At 46.9% G+C, this 21118-nt stretch overlaps 1 protein-coding gene across 9 annotated transcripts in view; it reads left to right on the top strand.

The window, feature by feature from the left end:
* KIRREL3 (kirre like nephrin family adhesion molecule 3) overlaps positions 1-21118 on the top strand; it is a 572737-nt gene that overhangs the window by 465439 nt on the left and 86180 nt on the right. For 6 of the 9 annotated variants that reach the window (XM_058289307.1, XM_058289308.2, XM_058289311.2 and 3 more), the window contains exons 4-5: positions 13174-13323; positions 18030-18179. In XM_058289307.1, coding sequence (XP_058145290.1) covers positions 13174-13323; positions 18030-18179 — 300 coding nt within the window. The remainder of the gene's footprint in view (positions 1-13173; positions 13324-18029; positions 18180-21118) is intronic. The other 3 variants (XM_071212417.1, XM_071212418.1, XM_071212416.1) reach the window with 1 other exon arrangement.

Raw genomic sequence — 21118 nt, 5'->3', positions numbered from 1 at the left:
ATCAGACCAAAAAGGAAATAGGCGGGGGGGCAGGACAATGATCCACCCTAAGCACTCCTAATCATGGGCATTTGCAGAGGGCTGGGGCCATGCTTTGTTTAAGACCTTCTCATGATGAGCCCCCCAGCCCCAGCTGACAGGCTGATCATCCTCTCTGACGACGCCATGGTTGGCAGCTATCGCTGCTGCTTTGACACCGTCCTCCTTGCAGGAAAGATTTTGAGATTTAAAAAATGTGAAATCATCATTAGACTGAAGAGAAACAAGAATAGGAAGGACTAGCCCCTGCCTCACACTCTCTTCCCCGATCCCCCATCTTCAGGCCTGCATGCCCTCCTCCTCTCCTCTGCTCTCTTCTCCCTCCTTCTTCCAGCTCTTCCTTCTCTGCCTCTCCCTCCCCTTCCTTTCTCTCCTGCTCCCTTCCTTCTCTCTTTCTCTCCTCGCTGCTCCTCTCTCTTGCTCTCTCTAGACTCCCTCTCCCCCGCTTTTTCTGCTCTCTCATCTCTTCCCTCTTCTTCTCTCTTGTTTCAGTGCCAGAAACAGTCTAATTACAACAGAGAACTTGAAGAGACAGAAGGAAAAAAAAACACCGCACAGAGCTGATTAAAATGTCCTATGAAATCTAATTTGTAAAGCTCTCATCAGAATAAAAAGTGCTACTCCCACAATTCAAGGCCAATTTGATTTTTAATGAGACTCCTCAGAGCCCAGCCGAGATCTCATCAGGTTGGGAACCCCGCTTCTTCCTGTCTGCCACACACTCAGTGATGGGGGTCTCTTGCCCTCTTCTTGGGGAGCCTCCACCATGTACCCCGCCAACCCTCCACCATCCCCAGCTCTCCACTGTTGCATACACCAATTTCTCCCTTATTTGGACTTTCTGCTGATGATAGTCCAGCCCTTTCTGGGGTCCAAGCCTGGAATTTCGTGTCCCCAGTATGGGCAACAGCCAATGTCCTCTGTGCCAGCCCTGAGTGGGGGAGGAGAGGCCGCAGCAGCAGCCAGCCCATCAGTTCTACATTTTCCTCATACAAACCCTTGTTTTATCTCTACATCTGTAGGGCAGGGTATTGGGGAAAGGGTGAGGGCTCAGAAGCGAGATAGACCATAGCTCAAACCCCAGCTCCACAATGCATTAGCTGGGTGACCTTGAGTTGGTTGCTTTACCTCTCTGATCTCCATTCTTTGTTGCAAAATGGGGGTATTTTCTCCCCTGGAATATAATTAAATGGGTTACAGCAGAGAAGTCATGTAAAGCACTATTGCGCTGGGGCCAGGTTCTCAGTAAACCTCAATGTCCTGATGTCCACCAACATGAAGAGGAATCATGGATCACGTTATCCCCTTCTTCAGCAGCTCCTTCCAGAACCAGACTTAAGGACCTTAGTGCAGCATAGCTCAAGGTATGGGAGCATGGTCATGGTGTTCAGAGCTAAAAAGGCTAGGATGGGATTTCTGGTCAACCCAATGGTAGCCAGGGTGCCATTCCCCCAGAGAATCTTTGGACAGCTAGCAAAAGCTAGTAAGACCATCTTTCTCAAAAGTCGGTGCTTTATTTGGGAACAAATATCGCTCATGTGGTTGAGCTAACGCCTCCCACTTGGGAGGTCCTGGGTTTGGTTCCCAGTGAACCCTGAAAAAACAAAAACAACAAGCAAAAAAAATGAAAAAAACCAACTCAGGGAGCCCATGTGGCTCAGTGGTTAAGTACCAGCCACTGGCTTCCCACATACAAGGTCCTGGGTTCAATCCCAGAACCCTGGTACCTTAAAAAAAAAAAAAAGCTATTCTTCATTTGCTAGGCTACTGAAAGCAATATACCTTGAAATGGGTTGGCTTTTACCAGTGAGAATTTATTAGCTTACAACTTACAGTTCTGAGGCCATGAGAATGTCCAAATCAAGGCATCATCAAGATGACTCCTTCTTCCTGAAGACTGGCTGCCAGCAATACTGGATCCCTCAGTCACATGGCAAGGCGCATGGTGGCATCAGTTGGTTCCTACCTTCTCTTTCAAGTTGTGTTGCTTTCTGCTTCTTGCTTCTGTGGATTTGTCTCTCTGTATTCACCCCATTTATAAAGGACTCCAGTAAGAAGATTAGGACCCACCTGGGCCATTCCTTAACTGAAGTATCCTCATGAAAACCTACTTACAAAAGGAGCAGCACCCACTCTACACATACTGGAGCACCTATATGTCCATGCCAGTCTATCTGGTGGCAACTGAAAAGACCAAACCAGGAAACACCTTGGGCTCTCCCTCCCAGAACTTTCCCTGCAGGCAGAAGCAACTTGCTGACTACCAAAACAGTGTAAGAAACAATTAGGCCATCATGACCTGGGGCAAAGTGTTACCAGCTTTAAATCATACAGTAGAGCACTCTGGAGGGGGAGAAAATCTGTTTGACAGGGAGAACCAGAAGCACTTAAATTCCTCTAAATGGGAGAATTCCCAAGGCCATGAGCAAGCTCAAGCCCAGAACAAGACACAGGCTCAGAAAAGGCAGAGGACACTGTATTTCATGTTTGTCTCAAGCCAATCGTTTTGATAAGAAGGTTAAACTCTGAAGGAGAGCAGCATCCAACAAAGAGACAATTTACAAAGACTATAAAAGGTGTCTTTTGCATTGGTTTTTTTTTTTTTAGTCTCTGGCTCTCAAGAAAATATCATATCATTTGCTGGATACAAACTTAAGAGACAGCTCAGGAACTAAATCCCAGAGAGTTAATACTTTACAAAATTATTAATAAAATGTACAATGTTCAACAAAAACTACAAAAGAAACAGGAAATGATGGTCTATCCAAAGGAACAAGATAAAAACCCAGAAAACATCATACTTTGGACATACTGGGAATAGACTTTAAAAAATGACTCTCAGAAAGCTTAAGGAAAAAAAAGGAAAACACACAGAAAGAACTAAAGGATAGCAGGACAACTATAAGGAACAATATGAGAATCTCAATAGAGAGTAATTTTTAGAAGGAACCAAACAGAAATACTGGGGTTGAAGACCACAATAACTGAAATGAAAAACTCCCCAGAGGGCTTCAACAGGAGATTGGATTTGGCAGAAGAAAGAAGCAATGAACTCAGACACAAGACAATTGAAATAATTCAGGTCAAGGAGCAGAAGGGGTGAAAAGAATATATAAAAAATTAACAGAGCCTAAAACCCCTGTCAACACCATCAAGCATACCAATGTGTGCAGTATAGGAGTCCCAGAAGAAGAAAGAGAGAAAGGGAAAGAAGGTATACACAAAGAAATAAAGGCAGAAAACTACCCAATTTTAATGAAAGACATAAATATGCACGTTCAAGAAATCCAACAAACCCCAAACAAGAAAAAGTTGAAGAAAACCATGCCTAGTAGTCAAACTTTTGAATGCCAAAGACAAGGAGAGATTTCTATACTTGATCTTAGCCAAAAGGCCAAGAGGCAATGGAGGACAGAGTTCTGAAATCTGCAAGAGTTAAGCAACATATTATGTTCAAGGGAGTCCCAATAGATTAAGTGCCAATTTGTCATCAGAAACTGTAGAGACAAGAAGGCAGTGGGATGAAGTATTTACAGCGCTGAAGGAAAACAACTGACAACCAAGAATGTGTATACAGCAAGACTTTCTTCAAAAATGAGTGAGAGGGAAACGGACTTTGGCCCAGTGGTTAGGGCGTCCGTCTACCATATGGGAGGTCCACGGTTCAAACCCCGGGCCTCCTTGACCCGTGTGGAGCTGGCCATGCGCAGTGCTGATGCGCGCAAGGAGTGCCGTGCCACGCAAGGGTGTCCCCCGCGTGGGGGAGCCCCACGCGCAAGGAGTGCGCCCGTGAGGAAAGCCGCCCAGCGTGAAAAGAAAGTGCAGCCTGCCCAGGAATGGCGCCGCCCACACTTCCTGTGCCGCTGACGACAACAGAAGCGGACAAAGAAAGAAACAAGACGCAGCAAATAGACACCAAGAACAGACAACCAGGGGAGGGGGGGAAATTAAATAAATAAATAAATCTTTAAAAAAAAAAAAAATGAGTGAGAGATTAAGACATTCCCAGATAAATAAAAGCTAAGGGAGTTCATCACCACTAGATCTGCCCTACAAAAAGTAGTAAGGGGAGTTCTTCAGGCTGAAATGAAAAGACAACAAACAGTGGATCAAAGTGGCATAAAGAAATAAAGACCTCCAATAAAGGTAACCAAATGGGTAATAATAAATCCCAGCGTTATTGTATTGTATTTTTTGGTATGTAATACCTTTTTACTTCTTACAAGTTCTAAAATACAATTGCATAAAAGTAATGGTGAATCTATGATTTTTGGCATGAATGTATAGAATATAATTTGTAATAAGTACAACAAAAATAGAATATGGTTATGCTATGGAAGTCAATTTGGTATAAAATCAAACATGATTGTTACAGATTTAGGATGTCAAATTTTAGCCCCATCGTAACCACAAAGAAAATATATGAAAAATATATACAGAGAGAAATGAGAAGGAACTCAAAATGGTATAATACAAAAAACTCAAACAAATAAGAAAGTAGGCATTAATGGAAGAATTGAGGGAGAAAAAAACTTACAAAGACCAAATAACAAAATGGCAGGAGAAATATCAGCATTATCAGTTTTTTGCTTGTAATGTAAATGGATTAAACTCTCCAATCAAAAGGCAGAGATTGGAAGAATGGATAAAAAAGCAAGACACAACTATATGCTATATACAAGACACTCAGTTTAAATTCAAAGACACAAGTAGGTTGAAAATTAAGGAATGGGAAAAAAATATATGCCATGCAAGCAGTAACCAAAAGAAAGCTGTGGTAGCTAAGCTAATATCAGGTAAAATAGACTTTAAGTCAAAAACTATTAGAAGAGACAAAGAAAGTCACTATATATTTACAAAGGGGTCAATTCAACAAGAAGACATAACAATTATTAATATTTATGCACCTAATGGTAGAGCCTCAAAATAAATGATACAAACATTTACAGATTTGAAGGGAGAAATGGGTACTTTAACATTAGTATTAGGAGACATCAATACACTACTTTCGATTATGGATAGAACATCTAGGCAGAAGAGCAATAAGAAACTAGATTACTTGAAAGGTACTATAAACCAACTAGAACTTAAAGATATATACACAACACTTAATCCAACAGCAGCAGAGTATACATTCTTCTCTAGCATATGACTCATTCTCCAGGATAGACAAAATAAGTCTCAATAAATTCAAAAACATTGAAATCATATAAGGTATCTTCTCTTATCACAATCGAATGAAGTTAGAAATCAATAACTAGAAAATTCACAAATTTGTGGAAATTGAATGACACTCTCTTCAAAAACCAATAGATTAAAGAAGAAACCACAGGAAAATTAGGAAATATCTTGAGGTGATGGAAAATGAAAATACACCATATCAAAACTTATGGGATACGGTAAAAGCAGTGCTGAAAGGGAAATTTATGGCTCTAAATGCTTACATTAAAAAGGAAGAAAGATCTAAAATCAGAGACTTAACATCACAACTGGAAGATCTAGGAAGAAGAGCTGGGAAGAAGAGCAAACTAAACCCAAAGTGAACAAAAGGAAGATAATAAAGATTAGAACAGAGATAAATGAAATACAAAATTTTAAAAAAACAGTAGAGAGATTCAAAAAACCAAAAGTTGTTTCTTTGAAAAGATCAATAAAATCAACAAACTTTAGGTAGACTGAAAAGAAGAAAAAGAAGACACAAATAATTGCAATCAGGAATGAAAGAGCGTCATTACTACCAATCCCAAAGAAATAAAGGATTATAAATGATACTAAAAGCAACTGTAGGCAGCGGACTTGACCCAGTGGTTAGGGCGTCCGTCTACCACATGGGAGGTCGGCGGTTCAAACCCCGGGCCTCCTTGACCCGTGTGGAGCTGGCCCACACGCAGTGCTGATGTGCGCAAGGAGTGCCGAGCCACGCAGGGATATCCACCGTGTAGGGGAGCCCCACGCACAAGTAGTGCGCCCCATAAGAAGAGCTGCCCAGCACGAAAGAAAGTACAGCCTGCCCAGAAATGGTGCCACACACATGGAGAGCTGACACAACAAGATGACGCAACAAAAAAAGAAACACAGATTCATGTGCTGCTGACAACAACAGAAGCAGACAAAGAAGACGCAGCAAATAGACTCAGAGAACAGACAACTGGGGTGGGGTGGGGAAGGGGAGAGAAATAAATAAATAAATCTTAAAAAAAAAAAAAGCAACTGTACACCAACAAACTAGATAACCTAGGTGAAAAGAACAAATTCCTAGAAAAACACAAGCTATCTACACTGACTCAAGAAGAAATTGAAGGCCTCAACAGACTACTAATAAGTAAAGAGATTGGATCTAAAGCCTCCCAACAAAGAAAAGCCCAGGACCATATGGCTTCAGTGGTGAATTTTACCACACATTCCAAGAATTAACATCAATCCTGCTCAGACTCTTCCAAAAACTAGAATAGGAGGGAACACTCCCTAACTTCATTCTATGGGGCCAACATCACCCTAATACCAAAGTCAGATAAAGATATCACAAGAAAAGAAAATTTAAGAACAATATCCTTTATGAATATAGATGCAAAAATCCTCAACAAAATACCAGAAAACCAAATTCAACAGCACATTAAAAGAATTACACAGGGAAGCGGATGTGGCTCAAGCAATTGAGCGCCCACCTCCCAGTTTGGTTCCCAGTGCCTCCTGAAAACAAAACAAACAAATAAACAAAATACAACAAGCCGGCGGCGGATTTGGCCCAGTGGTAGGGCGTCCATCTACCACATGGGAGGTCCGCAGTTCAAACCCCAGGCCTCCTTGACCCGTGTGGAGCTGGCCCACGTGCAGTGCTGATGCGCACAAGGAGTCCCGCGCCACGCAGGGGTGTCCCCGTGTAGGGGAGCCCCACGCACAAGGAGCACGCCCTGTAAGGAGAGCCGCCCAGTGCGAAAGAAAGTGCAACCTGCCCAGGATTGGTGCCACACACATGGAGAGCTGACACAACAAGGTGATGTAACGAAAAGGTACGTAGATTCCTGTGCCACTGACAACAACAGAAGTGGACAAAGAAGCAGCAGCAGCAAATAGACAGAGAGAGCAGACAACCGGGGTGGAAGAGGGGAGGGAAGGGGAGAGAAATAAATAAATCTTTAAAAAAAAAAATACAACAAGCAAAACAGACAAAAAAAAAAAACTAAGGGAAGCTTATATGGCTCACTATTGAGTGTCACATACGAGGTCCACATACGAGTGTCACATACGAGGTCCCAGGTTTGTTCCCTGGTATCTAAAAAAAAAAGAAAAAAGAATTACACACCATGGTTATGTAGGATTCATCACAAATATGCAAGAATAGTTCAACATTTAGAAACAAATTAAATGTAATATACTAAATTAAGAGAACAAAAGGAAAAAACACATGATCATACCAATTGATGTAGAAAAAAACATTTGACAAAAGCCAGCACTCCTTCTTGGAAAAAACTTAAAAAACTAGGAATAGAAGAAAATTTCTTCAACATGGTAAAGGACATATATGAAAACATCAATAGGGAAAGACTGAAATCTTTCCCTCTAAGATCTGGAACAAGATAAGGATACCTACTGTTACCATTGTTATTCAACATTGCACTGGAAGTTCTAGTCACAGCATTTAGGCGAGAAAAATAAAGAAAAAGCATCCACATTGGAAGAAAGAAGTAAAACTTTGCCCTATTTGCAGATCACATAATCCTATATATAGAAAATCCTGAAAAACCCACAACAAAACTACTAGAGCTAATAAACAAATTCAGCAAAGTGGTGGTGTATAAGATCTACACCCAAAAATCAGTAATGTTTCTATACACTAGTAATAAACAATCTGAAGAGGAAATTAAGAAAAACTTCTATTTATATTAGCAACTAATACAATCATATATCTAGGAATAAATTTAATCAAGGATTTAAAGGACTCATATATGGAAAACTATAAAACATCGCTGAAAGAAACCAAAGAAGACTTAGGGGAAGAGATGTAGTTCAGTGGTTGAGTGCCTGCTTCCCATATACGAGGTCCTGATTTCCAACCCTGATAGTGCCTAAAAAAAAAAAAAGACCTAAAAATATGGAGGAACATTCATGTTGACGGATTGGAAGACTAAATATTTTTAAGATACCAATTCTACCCAAAGTGATTTACAGAGTTAATGCAATCCCAACCAAAATTCCAAGAGCTGCCTTTGCAGAAATCAAAGAGCCAATCATCAAATTCATTTGGAAGAGTGAGGGGCCTCCAATAACCAAAATCATCTTGAGAAAGAAAAATAAAGTTTGAAGACTCACACTTCTCAATTTTAAAACTTATTACAAAGCTATGGTAATCAAAGAAGCATGGTACTGATGCAAGGACAGACATATAGACCAATGGAGTTGAATTGAGAGTCCAGAAATAACCCCTCACATCTATGGACATTTGATTTTTGGCAAGAGTCCTAAGTCCAATCAATCGAGAAAGAACAGTCTTTACAGAAAATGGTGCTGGGAAAACTGGATATCCATATGCAAAAGAATAAAAGCGGACCCTTATCTCACACCACATAAAAAAATCAACTCCAAATTAATCAAAGACCTAAATATAAGAACCAAAACTATAAAACTCCTAGAAGAAAACATAGGGAAACACCTGGGACCTTGTGTTAGGCAATGATTTCTTAGACTTTACACCATAAACATAAGAAACAAAGGAAAAAATAGATAAATGGGACTTCATCAAAATTTAAAACTTTTGCTCATCAAAGGACTTCATCATGAAAGTAAAAAGACAACGTGTAGAATGGGAAAAATATTTAGATGCCACATATCTGATAAGGGTTTAATATCCAGAATGTTTAAGAAATCCTCCAACTCAACCACAAAAAGACCAAGAACTCAATTAACATTTGGACAAAATAACTGAATAGACATTTCTCCAAAGAAGATCTACAAATGGCCAAAAAAGCAAATGAAAAGATGCTGCTCAACTTCATTAACCATTAGGGAAATGCAATTCAAAACCACAATGAGATACCATTTCACACCGACTAGAATGACTACTATTAAAAATAAAACTGAAAATAGCAAGAATTGGAGAGGGTAGGGAGAAATAGGAACACTCTTTCATTGTTGGTGGGAATGTAAAATGATGCAGCCTCTCTGGGAAACAGTTTGGCAGTTCCTCAGAAAATTAAATATAGAATTATCATATGGCCTAGCAATCTCACTTCTATGTATACACTCACAAGAATTGAAAGCAGATTTTGCACACCAATGTTCATAGTGACATTATTGCCAAAAGATGGACCCAAGTGCCCATCAACTGATGAATGGATAAACAAAATGTTATGTATAGAGAAGCGGACTTGGCCCGGTGGTTAGGGCATCTGTCTACGACATGGGAGGTCCTCAGTTCAAACCCTGGGCCTCCTTGACCCCTGTGGAGTTGGCCCATGCACAGTGCTGATGTGCACAAGGAGTGCCCTTCCACACAGGAGTGTCCTCTGAGTAGGGGAGCCCCACGCGCAAGGAGTGTGCCCCATAAGTAGAGCTGCCCAGCGCAAAAGAAAGTGCAGCCTGCCTAAGAATGACGCTGCCCACACGGAGAGCTGACACAACAAGATGACACAACAAAAAGAAATCTGTGAGATTCCCATGCTGCTGACAACAACAGAAGCGGGCAAAGAAGAAGATGCAGCAAATAGACACGGAGAACAGACAACCGGGGTGGGGTGGAAGGGGAGAGAAATAAATAAATAAATAAATCTTTTTTTGAAAATGTCATGTATACACACAATGGAATATTATTCAGCTGTAAAAAGTAATGAAGTTCAGATACATGCAACAGCATGGATGGATTTTTATGGTAGTTTGAAGCTGTGTGTATCCCAGAAAGGCATGTTCTTCAATTTAATCCATTCCTGTGGGCTAAATTTAACCAGGACCTTTTGAGGTGGCTACTTCAGGTAAGGTGTGACCCACTTCAATCTGGATGGTCTTAATCTTCTTACTGAAGTCCTTTATAAACAGAATGAATACAGAGAGAGAGAGAAAGCCATGGAAGCAAGAAGCTGAAAGCAATGAAACCCAGAAGAGAAGGGAGAGCCAGTGGATGCGGCCATGTGCCTTGCCATGTGACACAGTCCTGGATCGCTGGCAGCCAGGCTGTGGGAAGAAATCATCGTCTTGACGATGCCTTGATTTGGACATGTTCCTCAGCCTCAAAACTGTAATCTAATGAGTTCCCATTGTTAAAAGACAACCCATTTTTGGCATATTGCTTTAGGCAGCCTGAAAAACCAAACAATCTTGAAGACATCATGTTGAGACATAAAAAGACATTGCCTGATCTCACTGATATGAAATAATTCAAATAAGCAAATTCTTAGGGTCAGAACTAGAATACAGGTGCCAGGGTAAGTATAGACAATGAGGAGGTCATGCTTACCTGGTACAGAATTTCTGTTTGGGGTGATGGAAAATTTTGGTAACAATGGTGGTGACAGTAGTAGCACAACATTGTGAATGTAATTAGCATCATTGAATTATATATTGTGGCTAAAAGGCAAAATTTTAGCTTGCATATATATTACTAGAATAAATTTTTGTTTAAACCCAGAAGAATGTACAGCACAAAGAGTGCTCGCTCATGTAAACTGTGGATATAGTTAATATTTACTTACAATAACGTTCTTTTATCAACGTACCGAAGGTATCACACTAAGGCAAAGTGTTAGTAATAGGGGAGTATATGGGAGCCCTATATTTTCTGTGTGATTGTTCTGTAAACTTACAACTTCTCTAATAAAATAAAAATATTTAAAGCAAAGATTAGGATTTACAATCCTTGTTCTGCCGCTAAACAGCTTCCTGAACAATTCAGTTAACCTGCTAATCGTCTATTTCCTAAACCCTGTACAACAGGGTTGATAATCCTGTGTCATGAGTGCCAACACTGTAATAATTAAACTAAGTCAGATAGACACAAAACTTGATAAATAATAACAAATACATCTCCTGTTACTAGTATTTTCAATTTTATGCGCCTCATTTCCTCAACAGAGAAATGGGGATAAAAATAGTACATACCTCCTCGGCTGTCGTGAAGATGCAATATGTTAATCCTTTAAAGCCTGGCATACTGTGAGTGTGTTTGCTTAAAAATGGTTCAACCCAGCAGAATATCTCAGCCTACATGTAATATCAGGAGTTAAAAATGCTTTTTGACCTTGAATAAAAGGGGAAATGGAAAGGACAGATGAGTTTATATGGCTATGAGTCTCCAAAAACGATCCGGGAGGTCATCAGAGGGGTCACCCTTACGCACACCTCAACAGAGTCCCAGAGACAGCTAAAGTAGATACAACCCCAGGTATTGGTTCTTGTGAAGGCTACAGAGACCCACAGGTTCTATGGTCATGGCAGGTGGACTTCAGTGCCATGTCAGTTGGCCCTACTTTGGAGTTTGTGTTCCTGAGTGTGATGGAGTTGGACACAGATGTGATCTTTGTTCACAAGCCTCTCCTGTCACTTTTACCAGACCTGTGGTTGGCACTGGGGTTTAGTGGGTTTAGATTCAGGAGACCTGAATCTCTGGACTGACCATGTGATAGCCAGGCCCTGAGCCTCAACAGACTTGCAACTCCTGTCCTCTGGTTTATTGGACTTACCCTGGCCAGTTAACAGGGAGGTGAAGAAGGTCAACCACCACACCAGGGAGCCAAGAGTGTCTACAACTGCAAACAGGAGAACTGCGTCCACCATCCAAGTGGAATCTAAGCCCCCTCTTGATACAGAGGTGGAGTGGACATAGCCATCCCAGGGTCCACAGAATGGAGGAGTGGAGTATGGATTGGAGTGGACTCGCTGATGCTCTATTCTAGAATTGTTGTGATTAGTGATGGAAGTAAATGTGGCATTGAGATGGAGAAAGTGACCATGGTAGCTGCTGGAGGTGGGGAGTAGGAAGAAGAGATGTGATGTGAGGGCATTTTCAGGACTTGGAGTTGTCCTGGGTGGTACTGCAGGGACAGTTACTGGACATTGTGTGTCCTCCCATGGCCCACTGGGTGGACTGGGGGAGAGTGTAAACTGTAGTGTGGACCATTGACCATGGGGTGCAGCAGTGCTCAGAGAGGTGTTCACCAAGTGCAGTGAGTGTCCCATGATGTTGGAGGAGGTTGTTGTGGGAGGAGTGGGGTGAGGGGGTTGGGGGGTTATATGGGGACCTCATATTTTTTTAACATAACATTAAAAAATAAATAAATAAGACAAAAAGTAAAAAATAAAAATGGTTCAAGGGGAGCAGATGTGGCTCAAGTGGTTGAGCGCCTGCTTCCTTTACAAGATCCTGGATTTAATCGCTAGTGCCTCCTTGAAAAAAAAAAAAGGTTCAAAGACATCACATTTTGGGGTGTATATGGGAAGGCCATGGGGGCATGCTGTCTAATTTTCTGGGTGATGGTGAAGTTGGCGAACAAGGGTAGGGAGGACACTTTGGGTCATTCTGCTGTAGCTACGCCCCCACGCCATCCCAATGAACGTGCCCGACGCCCATCTGGGAGCCACTACAGCAATATCGTTTCTCTTGGCATCTCAGCTGTAACCAAAACTGCACCACTCCCCACCGCTGCCCCCGTGAGCACAGCCCTCCCCCAGAAGAGTTCTAACTGGAGGTCCCTCCTGCCTCTGCCCTTTGGTGAAGGGATGCGCCACGCAAGGGAGTTGGACCGGAGTTTGCCAGAAGAGGCAGGGATGGCACGTGCACAGTGTGGCTGGGCACGGCCCGTTTGGGGACCTGGAGGTATAGCCGGGCCCCAGGGTGGGTACTGGGGAGAGACGAGCCAGCTCCGGGATGGCCTCTGTGTGCCAGTGCCGCAGCGTTTGGGGCTTAGCCCAGAAACTCTAAGGTGTCCTTACAGGATTCTGGACCCACGAGTGGCTTCATCGGGTTTGCAATTTTGGAATCTCCCTCTGCTTGCAGCGTGTGGGATGACTTGCAGGGGATGAGCTGGGCCAGAGGGCAGTTAGGGAGTTGCTGCTGGGCCCCGGGCAGGGCGTGAGGTGCCCTGGAGGGCGGGGGGCTCCGGGCCAGCCTCGGCTCTGCTCTGACCTCTCTGCTTGTCTCCTCCCTAGGCCAAGTGTACTCCTTCAGCCAGCAGCCCCAGGACCAGGTGGTCGTATCCGGGCAGCCGGTGACGCTGCTGTGCGCCATCCCTGAGTACGACGGCTTCGTGCTGTGGATCAAGGATGGCCTGGCGCTGGGCGTGGGCAGGGACCTCTCGAGTGAGTACTCCCTGGAAAGCTCGGGAACCTGCCACTGCCTCGGCTACCAGCCACTCTACTAGGGGACACCCCTCTCCATTTGCGTGGGCAGCACCAGCCGGGCAGGCCCCCAGGCCGGGGCCCTCTGACCACGGGCTACAATTTAGAAGTAAACCCTCAGTTCTGGTGCTTGGACCTCAGCTTCCAAACATGAGGCAGTGTCAGGTCAGATTTCCAGAGTTAAAAGAGCTCCTGCTCCTTGGTCCAAAGCGTATCCCTCGCTTACCAAAGCCTGGTCACCTAGGCAGGAAACAAATCACCAGCTGGCTCCTCCTGGCTTCCTGCCAGTTAAAGGGAGCCAAGTAAATCAAACACTCACCAGGAAACCTGGTTGCTCTTAGGAGCCCTCGTGCTGTGGGAAGAAACGGCATTAGCTGGTGAAGGCAGGGAGAGGGAAAACGGGGTGTGAGGTGGGGGCATTTTCAGGACTTGGAGTTGTCCTGAATGAAATTGCAGGGACAGATGCAGGACATTATATATCCTGCCATCACCCACTGATTGGACTGGGAGACAGTGTCAACTACAACATAAGCTATCATCCATGCTGTGCATCAGCGTTCCAAAAGGGACTCATCACATGCAATGAATGTACCACCCTAATGAAAGAAGTTGTCGATGTGGGAGGAGTGGGGGATGTGGGGAATGGAGTATATGGGAACCTCCTATATTTTTTAATGTAACATTTAGTGTGATTTATGTCTCTTTTTTTAAAAAAAAGATAATGAAAAAAAAATGGGAAAAAATTAAAATCCCCAGCCTGGCCGGGCCCACCCAGGCTGATTCTCAGCAAGTGCGCACCGGTGCGGCCCCCGTGTTGTAAAGGGGCGGCTGGTGTCTGTTCCCCTGGTCGGTGACGTGCCCCGTTGTTTGTTAACTGTTTGGACTGTCAACACTCTAAGCCCGTACAGATGTCTTTCTAATCCATCCTTTCCCCGGAGAGAAAAAGAAATGGGCTCATTCTCTGGGTCACTCACCCAGAGCAGGAGAGGCCCGCGCTGTCTGCTAGGCTTGGCATCAACACTAAAACCCGAAACGAGGGATCTGGGTGTCTCTGTGATTGGGGATTGGCTGGGGCTGGGGAAAATATGTATGCTGTGGAGACGCGCGCTTTGCCTCTCTCACGGTGCACAGCTGCAGGAAAATAAAAATCGAAGTGCACTCAGAATCATGATGGTTGGGAAATTAATATTTTAAAATGTGAGTTATGCCTTGCCAGAAATGTATTTGGAAACATTATACCATGGTCAATAGCATCGGAAGGCGTGGGTGCTGCAGGCCAGCTGAGCACGGGTAAAAGACCCAATACTATCTCCAAAGTAGACCGTGCGGCCGTAAAGTTTCAGGATTTATGAGACTCAGCCAATTTCGGAGACTGGGAGAACGAAGCTCCTTCTGGGGCTCGAATCTGCCGCGCTCAGGGCGGCTCTGCATGGGGTCCTGCGTTGGTGCCTGTGAAGAGGCCATCTGGCTCCTGGTCAGTGCTTTTCAGCCTTGAGTCGGGGCCTGGCATCTGGGCCAGGGGCTAAGAGGAGCCCGGGAACCGTGAATGTTTCATAAGTGGACATAGTCTCGGGGAAAACTGACCCTCTTGCATCCAAGTAGTTCCATGAGAAAACAAGGGAGCTGTTCTGGGGTGCAGGGGTGGGTTCTGCTAAGAGCTGAAGGAAAATACACTCAGGCACACTGGCTTCCTCTCCAGGGAAACCCCATTTATAGAAAGAAGATTGCCCTCTCCTTCCAGAGCCAATGTCAACCGCTCCTAGTAAAGCCCTCACTCACTTGTCCCAAAAATAACATTTTGATGAAAATGATAAATCCTTGCATGCTCAATAAACACTGTTGGCTTCCCTGATGAGGATGTGAGAGTGATAAAAGTCAAATGGATTCAGCAAGTATCTGTGGTTAACTTAATCCTGCAAAGGTTTCCCTGTAGGGAAACTGAGGCCCAGCGTTGCAGGACTTTAGCCTGCGGCAGTGGCTCTTGTCCACTTCTTTTTTAACTCTGTGGCCCCGTTCAGTCGGCCAGGAGTCCTTCCTTGAAAACCTAAATGCCTTTCTGGTTACAAAGGCTGGAAAAATCAGTCAAAGAAAATGATTTATAAATCCACTCCCTCATATTGATGGAACATTTTTCTTCTAAGACGCTCAAGTACTTTGCAGACATTATCTCATAAATCTCCAGTGATGGGGGTGGGGAGGATAAAAGAAGAATTTTTTCCCTTTCTTTGACAGGTAAGCAAAGTCACAGTTGAGAGAGAAATTGTCTCAAGCACATAACCATTCCCAATGCATGGAACCCTGATCCCTTGCCCCCAAACTGCCAAGATACCTTGTCCACTCTCGCCTCTAAAGATGGGACCTCTTTGCCAACACCACCTCACTCTTGGTTTTGTTTAAACTAGAATTTATTGGCTGCTTGCCACGTGCTAGGCATTTAACAGGTTTATCACAGTCCATCCTCACCAAAACCCTATGAGGTATTAGAATTGTTCCCATTTTACCAACAAGGAAACTGAGGCCCAAAGAAGTTAAAGGAACTTACCCAAGGCAAGAGAAGTAGGAAGGGAAAGAGCTGACTTTGAACTCAGGCCTTTAGACCATAGCACCCAGATGCTCAATAATTTTCCCTCCTCTGGGAGTAGCAAGGGAGGGAGAGAGACTGTAGAAGGAGCTAGAACATCCTTAGAAGTCTACTTCTGGGTCTCTGTTTTCCAAAGACGCTGCCAGTCCTTGAGATAGCATCGCAGCTCATCGCCTAATTAGGCAAATACAAACAAACCCATCACTGATGTTTTCAGCTGCTCATGAGAGCAAAATCCTGCTGCTGATCGCCTGCAAGACAACAAAAACACAAGCTTCAGCCAAGAAGCCTGCAGGAGCCCAGAGCCTAATCACAGGACAGCGGGACCAGAGGCGGGGCAGGGGGGAGGGCTGGGGGTGGCGAGCCAGCTGCACGGAGGGCAGCCGCAGCTGGGAGAGGATTGCACTAGAATCCGTTCCCAGCCCCTCGCCCTGGCCCTGGGGGGAGCCAGCTTAACTTACCTGGGCTCCTTCCCAAAGCTCAGCAGAGGCCAGGAAGGGCGGGCAGCAGGGGGAGGCAGTTGCTTTCCGGGCAGGGCTGACGGCCTTGTGAGCAGCTCCATCAGGGCCTGCACGGCTGGGGTGGGCTGGGCCATCTGATGGTGCGACGAGGACAGGGGCAGCCGGGAGGGTGTGAGCCCTAAGGGAAAGCATGCAGGCGAGCCCGGCAGAGGCCCGCAGCTCCCTGCGCCAAGCAGGAACGGGTGCTGATGGCCCCTGGTGCCGGCACCCCCAGGAAACCCTGCCCTGGCCACGGAAGGCTCTCAGCTTCCAGAGGTGGAAGGAGCCCTTAGAGCACGTCGAGTCCACACTTCCTTCCAGTGTGGGCCTCTCCTCTGCTGCACCCTGACCGGGGACCAGCCAGCCAGGGATGGGGACCTTGTGATGGCCTCAGGCAGCCCAGATCACTTTCTGGACACCTCAAATAGCTTTTAGAAAATCCTGCGGTATTTACCACGCTCATTCTGCCCGTCAGGCTAGCGCCATCCTTGGTTGCTATGTGAGCACGCCTGAGCTGCACGAAGAGCCTTTGCACTATTGGAAGAGAGTGTGTCTCTGCATCTCTCTCTCTCGGTGGGCCCTAGGCTCCCCTTTAAAGGCCAGCGTGACCCCCTCCTCCCAGCATGCATTTTTGAGAATGCATACTGTCCCAGTGAGGGTCCTTCAGAAAGAGGGGCAGTTTGGGGCTGGCAGAGGTGGGTGGAAGCAGCAGGATGGCCTCTGGGGGGATTTGGGCGCCAGGATGGGTTGGAAGTCCCCAGGGCCAGGGGTGCTCCAGTTCCAGGTGGAGACAGGTGGAGCTCAGGTGAAGGGGGTGGAAGAAAGCAAGCAGATGCTGCATTTATATTCAGCCCTGCGTGGCCCCGGCAAAGCTGATTAATGAATGATTTATCGTCCTCAAGCTTATTTTTCATCTATTATTCATCGCCACTGGTATAAGGGGCCCCAGTTTCCTAACATCCTGAGTCCCCCCCAAAGTGGTTCTTCAGGTCCTGGGGTTCCGAGATGGGAGTGCAATGACTTTGGGAGGGACCGCTGTGGTTCAAGGTTGGTCCAAGACCCCCAGGCGCTGGAGGATGGACTGGGATTTCTATATTCTGCCCATCCTGAAATAAAACTTGCCCAAAAGCCACTTGTGGCCCTTTGCACACAGCCCCCTCCTTTTCTTCCTTCTCTTTTCCCCACTCTGCCTTCTCTAGGTTTCCCTTCTCATTCTCTCTGGCGTTTCTTACCAAATGCCTGTCTCTGGGGCAAACCCCCAGCAGAGCCATCCCACCTGTAGTGCTCCCAGCTCCTTGCTCTCTTTTCCTCTCTAACAATGGCTTGCCCAGGTTTCCTAAGCTTGAAACCAATGGTACCCTGACTTGCATGCGCGTGTGCATGCCCACACATGCATGCCGCCCCGGCACCCTGGTCTGGGGCTCCTTGCACTGAAATCAGGGCCCTGGGCTAGTGCCAATTTCCATGCTCAGCCCCCTACCCACCCACCCCCACCCCTGCTCAGGTCTCCCACAGCTGCGCCAGGTTTTCGTGAATGTCTCCTCTACCCCCACCCAGCACCCCTTGACCGCCTGCTGTCTCCACAGGTTACCCCCAATACCTGGTGGTAGGGAACCACCTGTCGGGGGAGCACCACCTGAAGATCCTGCGGGCAGAGCTGCAGGACGACGCCGTGTACGAGTGCCAGGCCATCCAGGCTGCCATCCGGTCCCGCCCCGCCCGCCTCACCGTCCTGGGTAAGAGCCACACGGCCGGCGGGCGGGGAAGGGCGCTGCCAAGGCAGTCTACCAGAAGTGGGTGGGCTTCTACCACGGGGACTATCAACTTACAAGCTTGCAGTTCTGAGGCCAAAGTGTCCGAATGAAGGCATCGTCAGAGCTGCTCTGTCTCCCCGAGCTGCAGCTGTGGTCGGGCATGTGATGGCCTGTGCGCAATTCTGCCCTCTCCTCCAGGCATCGTTGCTTTCAGCTGCTGGCCTCAGTGGTCTCTTTTCAGCCTCTGTGTTCTGTAGATTCAGCTTCTGGCTCCCCGGACCTTCTCTCTCAGCTCCTGGGAGTTTCTCTCCGTTTCTGTGGCTCCGCCGATTCTAGTTTATAAAGGATTCCAGTACGAGGATTAAGACCCACCTGGGTTACACCTTAGTGGAGTAATCTAACCAAACTACCCTTAACTGAATCTATTCAGAGGTTCACGATAGGTTCTCCCCACAGGAACGGACAAATTCACAATAAAAGACTCCAACTACCACATACGGGAAGCACCAGAGACAGCTCCTGAGGGTCCCTCCTGGCCAGAAGCGGGGGACTGACTCTCTGTTGGGCAAAAGCCCCAAAGCATCAGCTCACCAGCTGCCCACAGTTCAGTGCCCTCCTCACCCCACAAAAGGGGGGCAAGTGAAAGCTCCTAGACTAGGATATCAGAAGGCCAATGTCCAACTGATGGATCACCCCACCCGGGGTGTCTGACTCCAGCTTAGGGGGCTAAGTAGGGCTCCAGAATGCTTAGAGATCACATCCGAAGGCCAGTTCTGTGCACCTGCTCTGGGCCAAACCCTGTGCTGGCAGTGGAGGTACAGACACCACGGCCCCGTCCTACCATTATCAGTGGCCCACTGTCCTGGAGTCCCTTCATTCTGAAAAGGTCTCCCTCTGGGTGCCAACAAAGCCCTCTCGACCCACCTCCCCTGCCCGAATCAGACTTGCACTTGATTCTCCCATTGTTTCAGGACCCATAGGGTCACCCCCAGCCCCCACTCTTTCCCCGACTCCCAGGTGGAGAATGGGGCTGTGCAGAGGTGGGTGGAAGCAGCAGGACAGCCTCTGGGGGGAAGTGGGTGCCAGGGTGGGGCAGAAGTCCCCAGGGCCAGGGGTGCTCCAGTTCCAGGTGGAGACAGGTGGAGCTCAGGTGAAGGGGGTGGAAGAAGGTAAGCAGATGCTCCATTTATATTCAGCCCTGCATGGCCCCGGCAAAGCTAAATCATTCCCAGGAAGATTCATTTCAGACCCTTGTCCCCATCAGACGGTTTCCCCTTGATTTTCCTTCATCTGTGCTTCCCAGGAGCCTGGCGTTCCCGGGACACCCCACCTAACAGGTCCCACTCCTTCACAGGGGAGGACCTGGCATGTGACCCCCTAAACTGCCTGCTTCTGGCATGGAGGCCGGCCCATGTCACCTCTCTCCACCAGCCAGATGTTACTAAGGATTAGGGACCCCGGGAGCCAAGCCCGGCGCGTACATAGCAGTAGCTTGCGCTCCACAGCACCTGCAGCGCCTGCCAATGCTCCTTCACCTTCGGTATCTCGGGGGTTCCTGATGCAACCCACTGGGACAGGGTGGGGCGCTAGCCCAGGTGAGAAACGGGGGCTCAGGAAGCCAAGGGCGTGCCCAGGGTCTCCGGGTTAGAGCAAGGCGGCCCGCGCTCGAGCCGCCCCTTCCACGGCCTCACTGCCTTTCCCGCGCATCGTCGCCAGGTGCCCGGGTCCGAGCCCACCCCACCTGCCTCCCAGCAGCCGACGTGAAGGTCTGACAACAGGGCCAGCAGCTGGGCCGCTGCCTACCTGCCTGGCAGTTAAGGCGCCCACTTGGAGATTAAATATTTAAGCACATGCCAGGTTATCTTCAGATCTATGCAACCAAACGCACGTGACAGGTACTTCCCAACTCCACAGCAGGCAGGTCCGGGGGTCGCTTACCCACCCTGAGCTGGACTTCCTGAGTGAGGGAAGAGGAAGTCAGGGCCAACCCCAGAAGCCTCCTTCAACCTTTGTGTCTCCTCTGACCTGCAGTGGAAGGAGGAGAAGTGGGTCTGGCAGAGTAGAGCAAATAAACTAGAATTACCTGGCTTGGAAAAGGACCTTCAGGAGGAGACACAGCCGTCTTCATTTGTCCCAAACTAGTGGCTAAAATGGGAATGGGTGTAAAATGTTGATGTGAAAGGCTGGCAGAGAGGGGAGGAATAAATAAGACCTGCTCTTTTTTTTCTGACTTTGGGGGTTGCAAAATGCCAGAACTGATTTGCTAAGGGACGTTGGAAGATCCTCATCTTTGGAGATTATTCAGCCCCCCTTCCTCAAAGGCATCGGCTTTCTGCTGCCCTACACCCCTTCTGGAGAATGCCACGAGTGTTAGAACAAAAGGAGCCTAAGAGTCGTCCCTCCTCTGACTTCACCCAGAACTTCAAGTAGAAGGAGCAGCATCTTGTCCTTAAGTAGTGTCAGGGCTTCACCAGAGAAGACTCAGCCATTTCGGGTCCCTTTGCCCCCTGTGAGCTCAAATTTGCAAAGCCCACATTCTTCCAAGATTCTTCCAAGCCTTTTACAGAAAAGGACATCTGGGTTCAGAGAGGCACACAGACTGGCCTGAGGTCACACAGCCTAATTAGCACTCAAAATGGACTCTAGATTTTCCAGCTCCCACTCAAGACCCTGTGTTCCGAAACGCCAGCAGCATCTCGTCGTCTGGCTGGCGAGGGGCCAGGCGTCTGAGCACAGGGCCTCAGGTCTGATCTGAATGGCTGGATCTTAGGGCACATGGAAAAGGCATTTGCGCCCCTGCTTCCTCTCCGAGGTGGCCTGGCACTGCCCTCTGGCAGAGCTGGATTTGCCCACGTGGGGAAGATGTTTCATTCGAGCCTGGAGATGGGTAGAAGAGGGCGGTGACGGGGGCACTTTCCAGG

This window comes from Dasypus novemcinctus, chromosome 27 (assembly GCF_030445035.2).
Source record: "Dasypus novemcinctus isolate mDasNov1 chromosome 27, mDasNov1.1.hap2, whole genome shotgun sequence".
Taxonomy (NCBI): Eukaryota; Metazoa; Chordata; class Mammalia; order Cingulata; family Dasypodidae; genus Dasypus; species Dasypus novemcinctus.
Note: the sequence above shows the minus strand (reverse complement) of the source record. Positions and strands in the feature narration are given on the sequence as shown.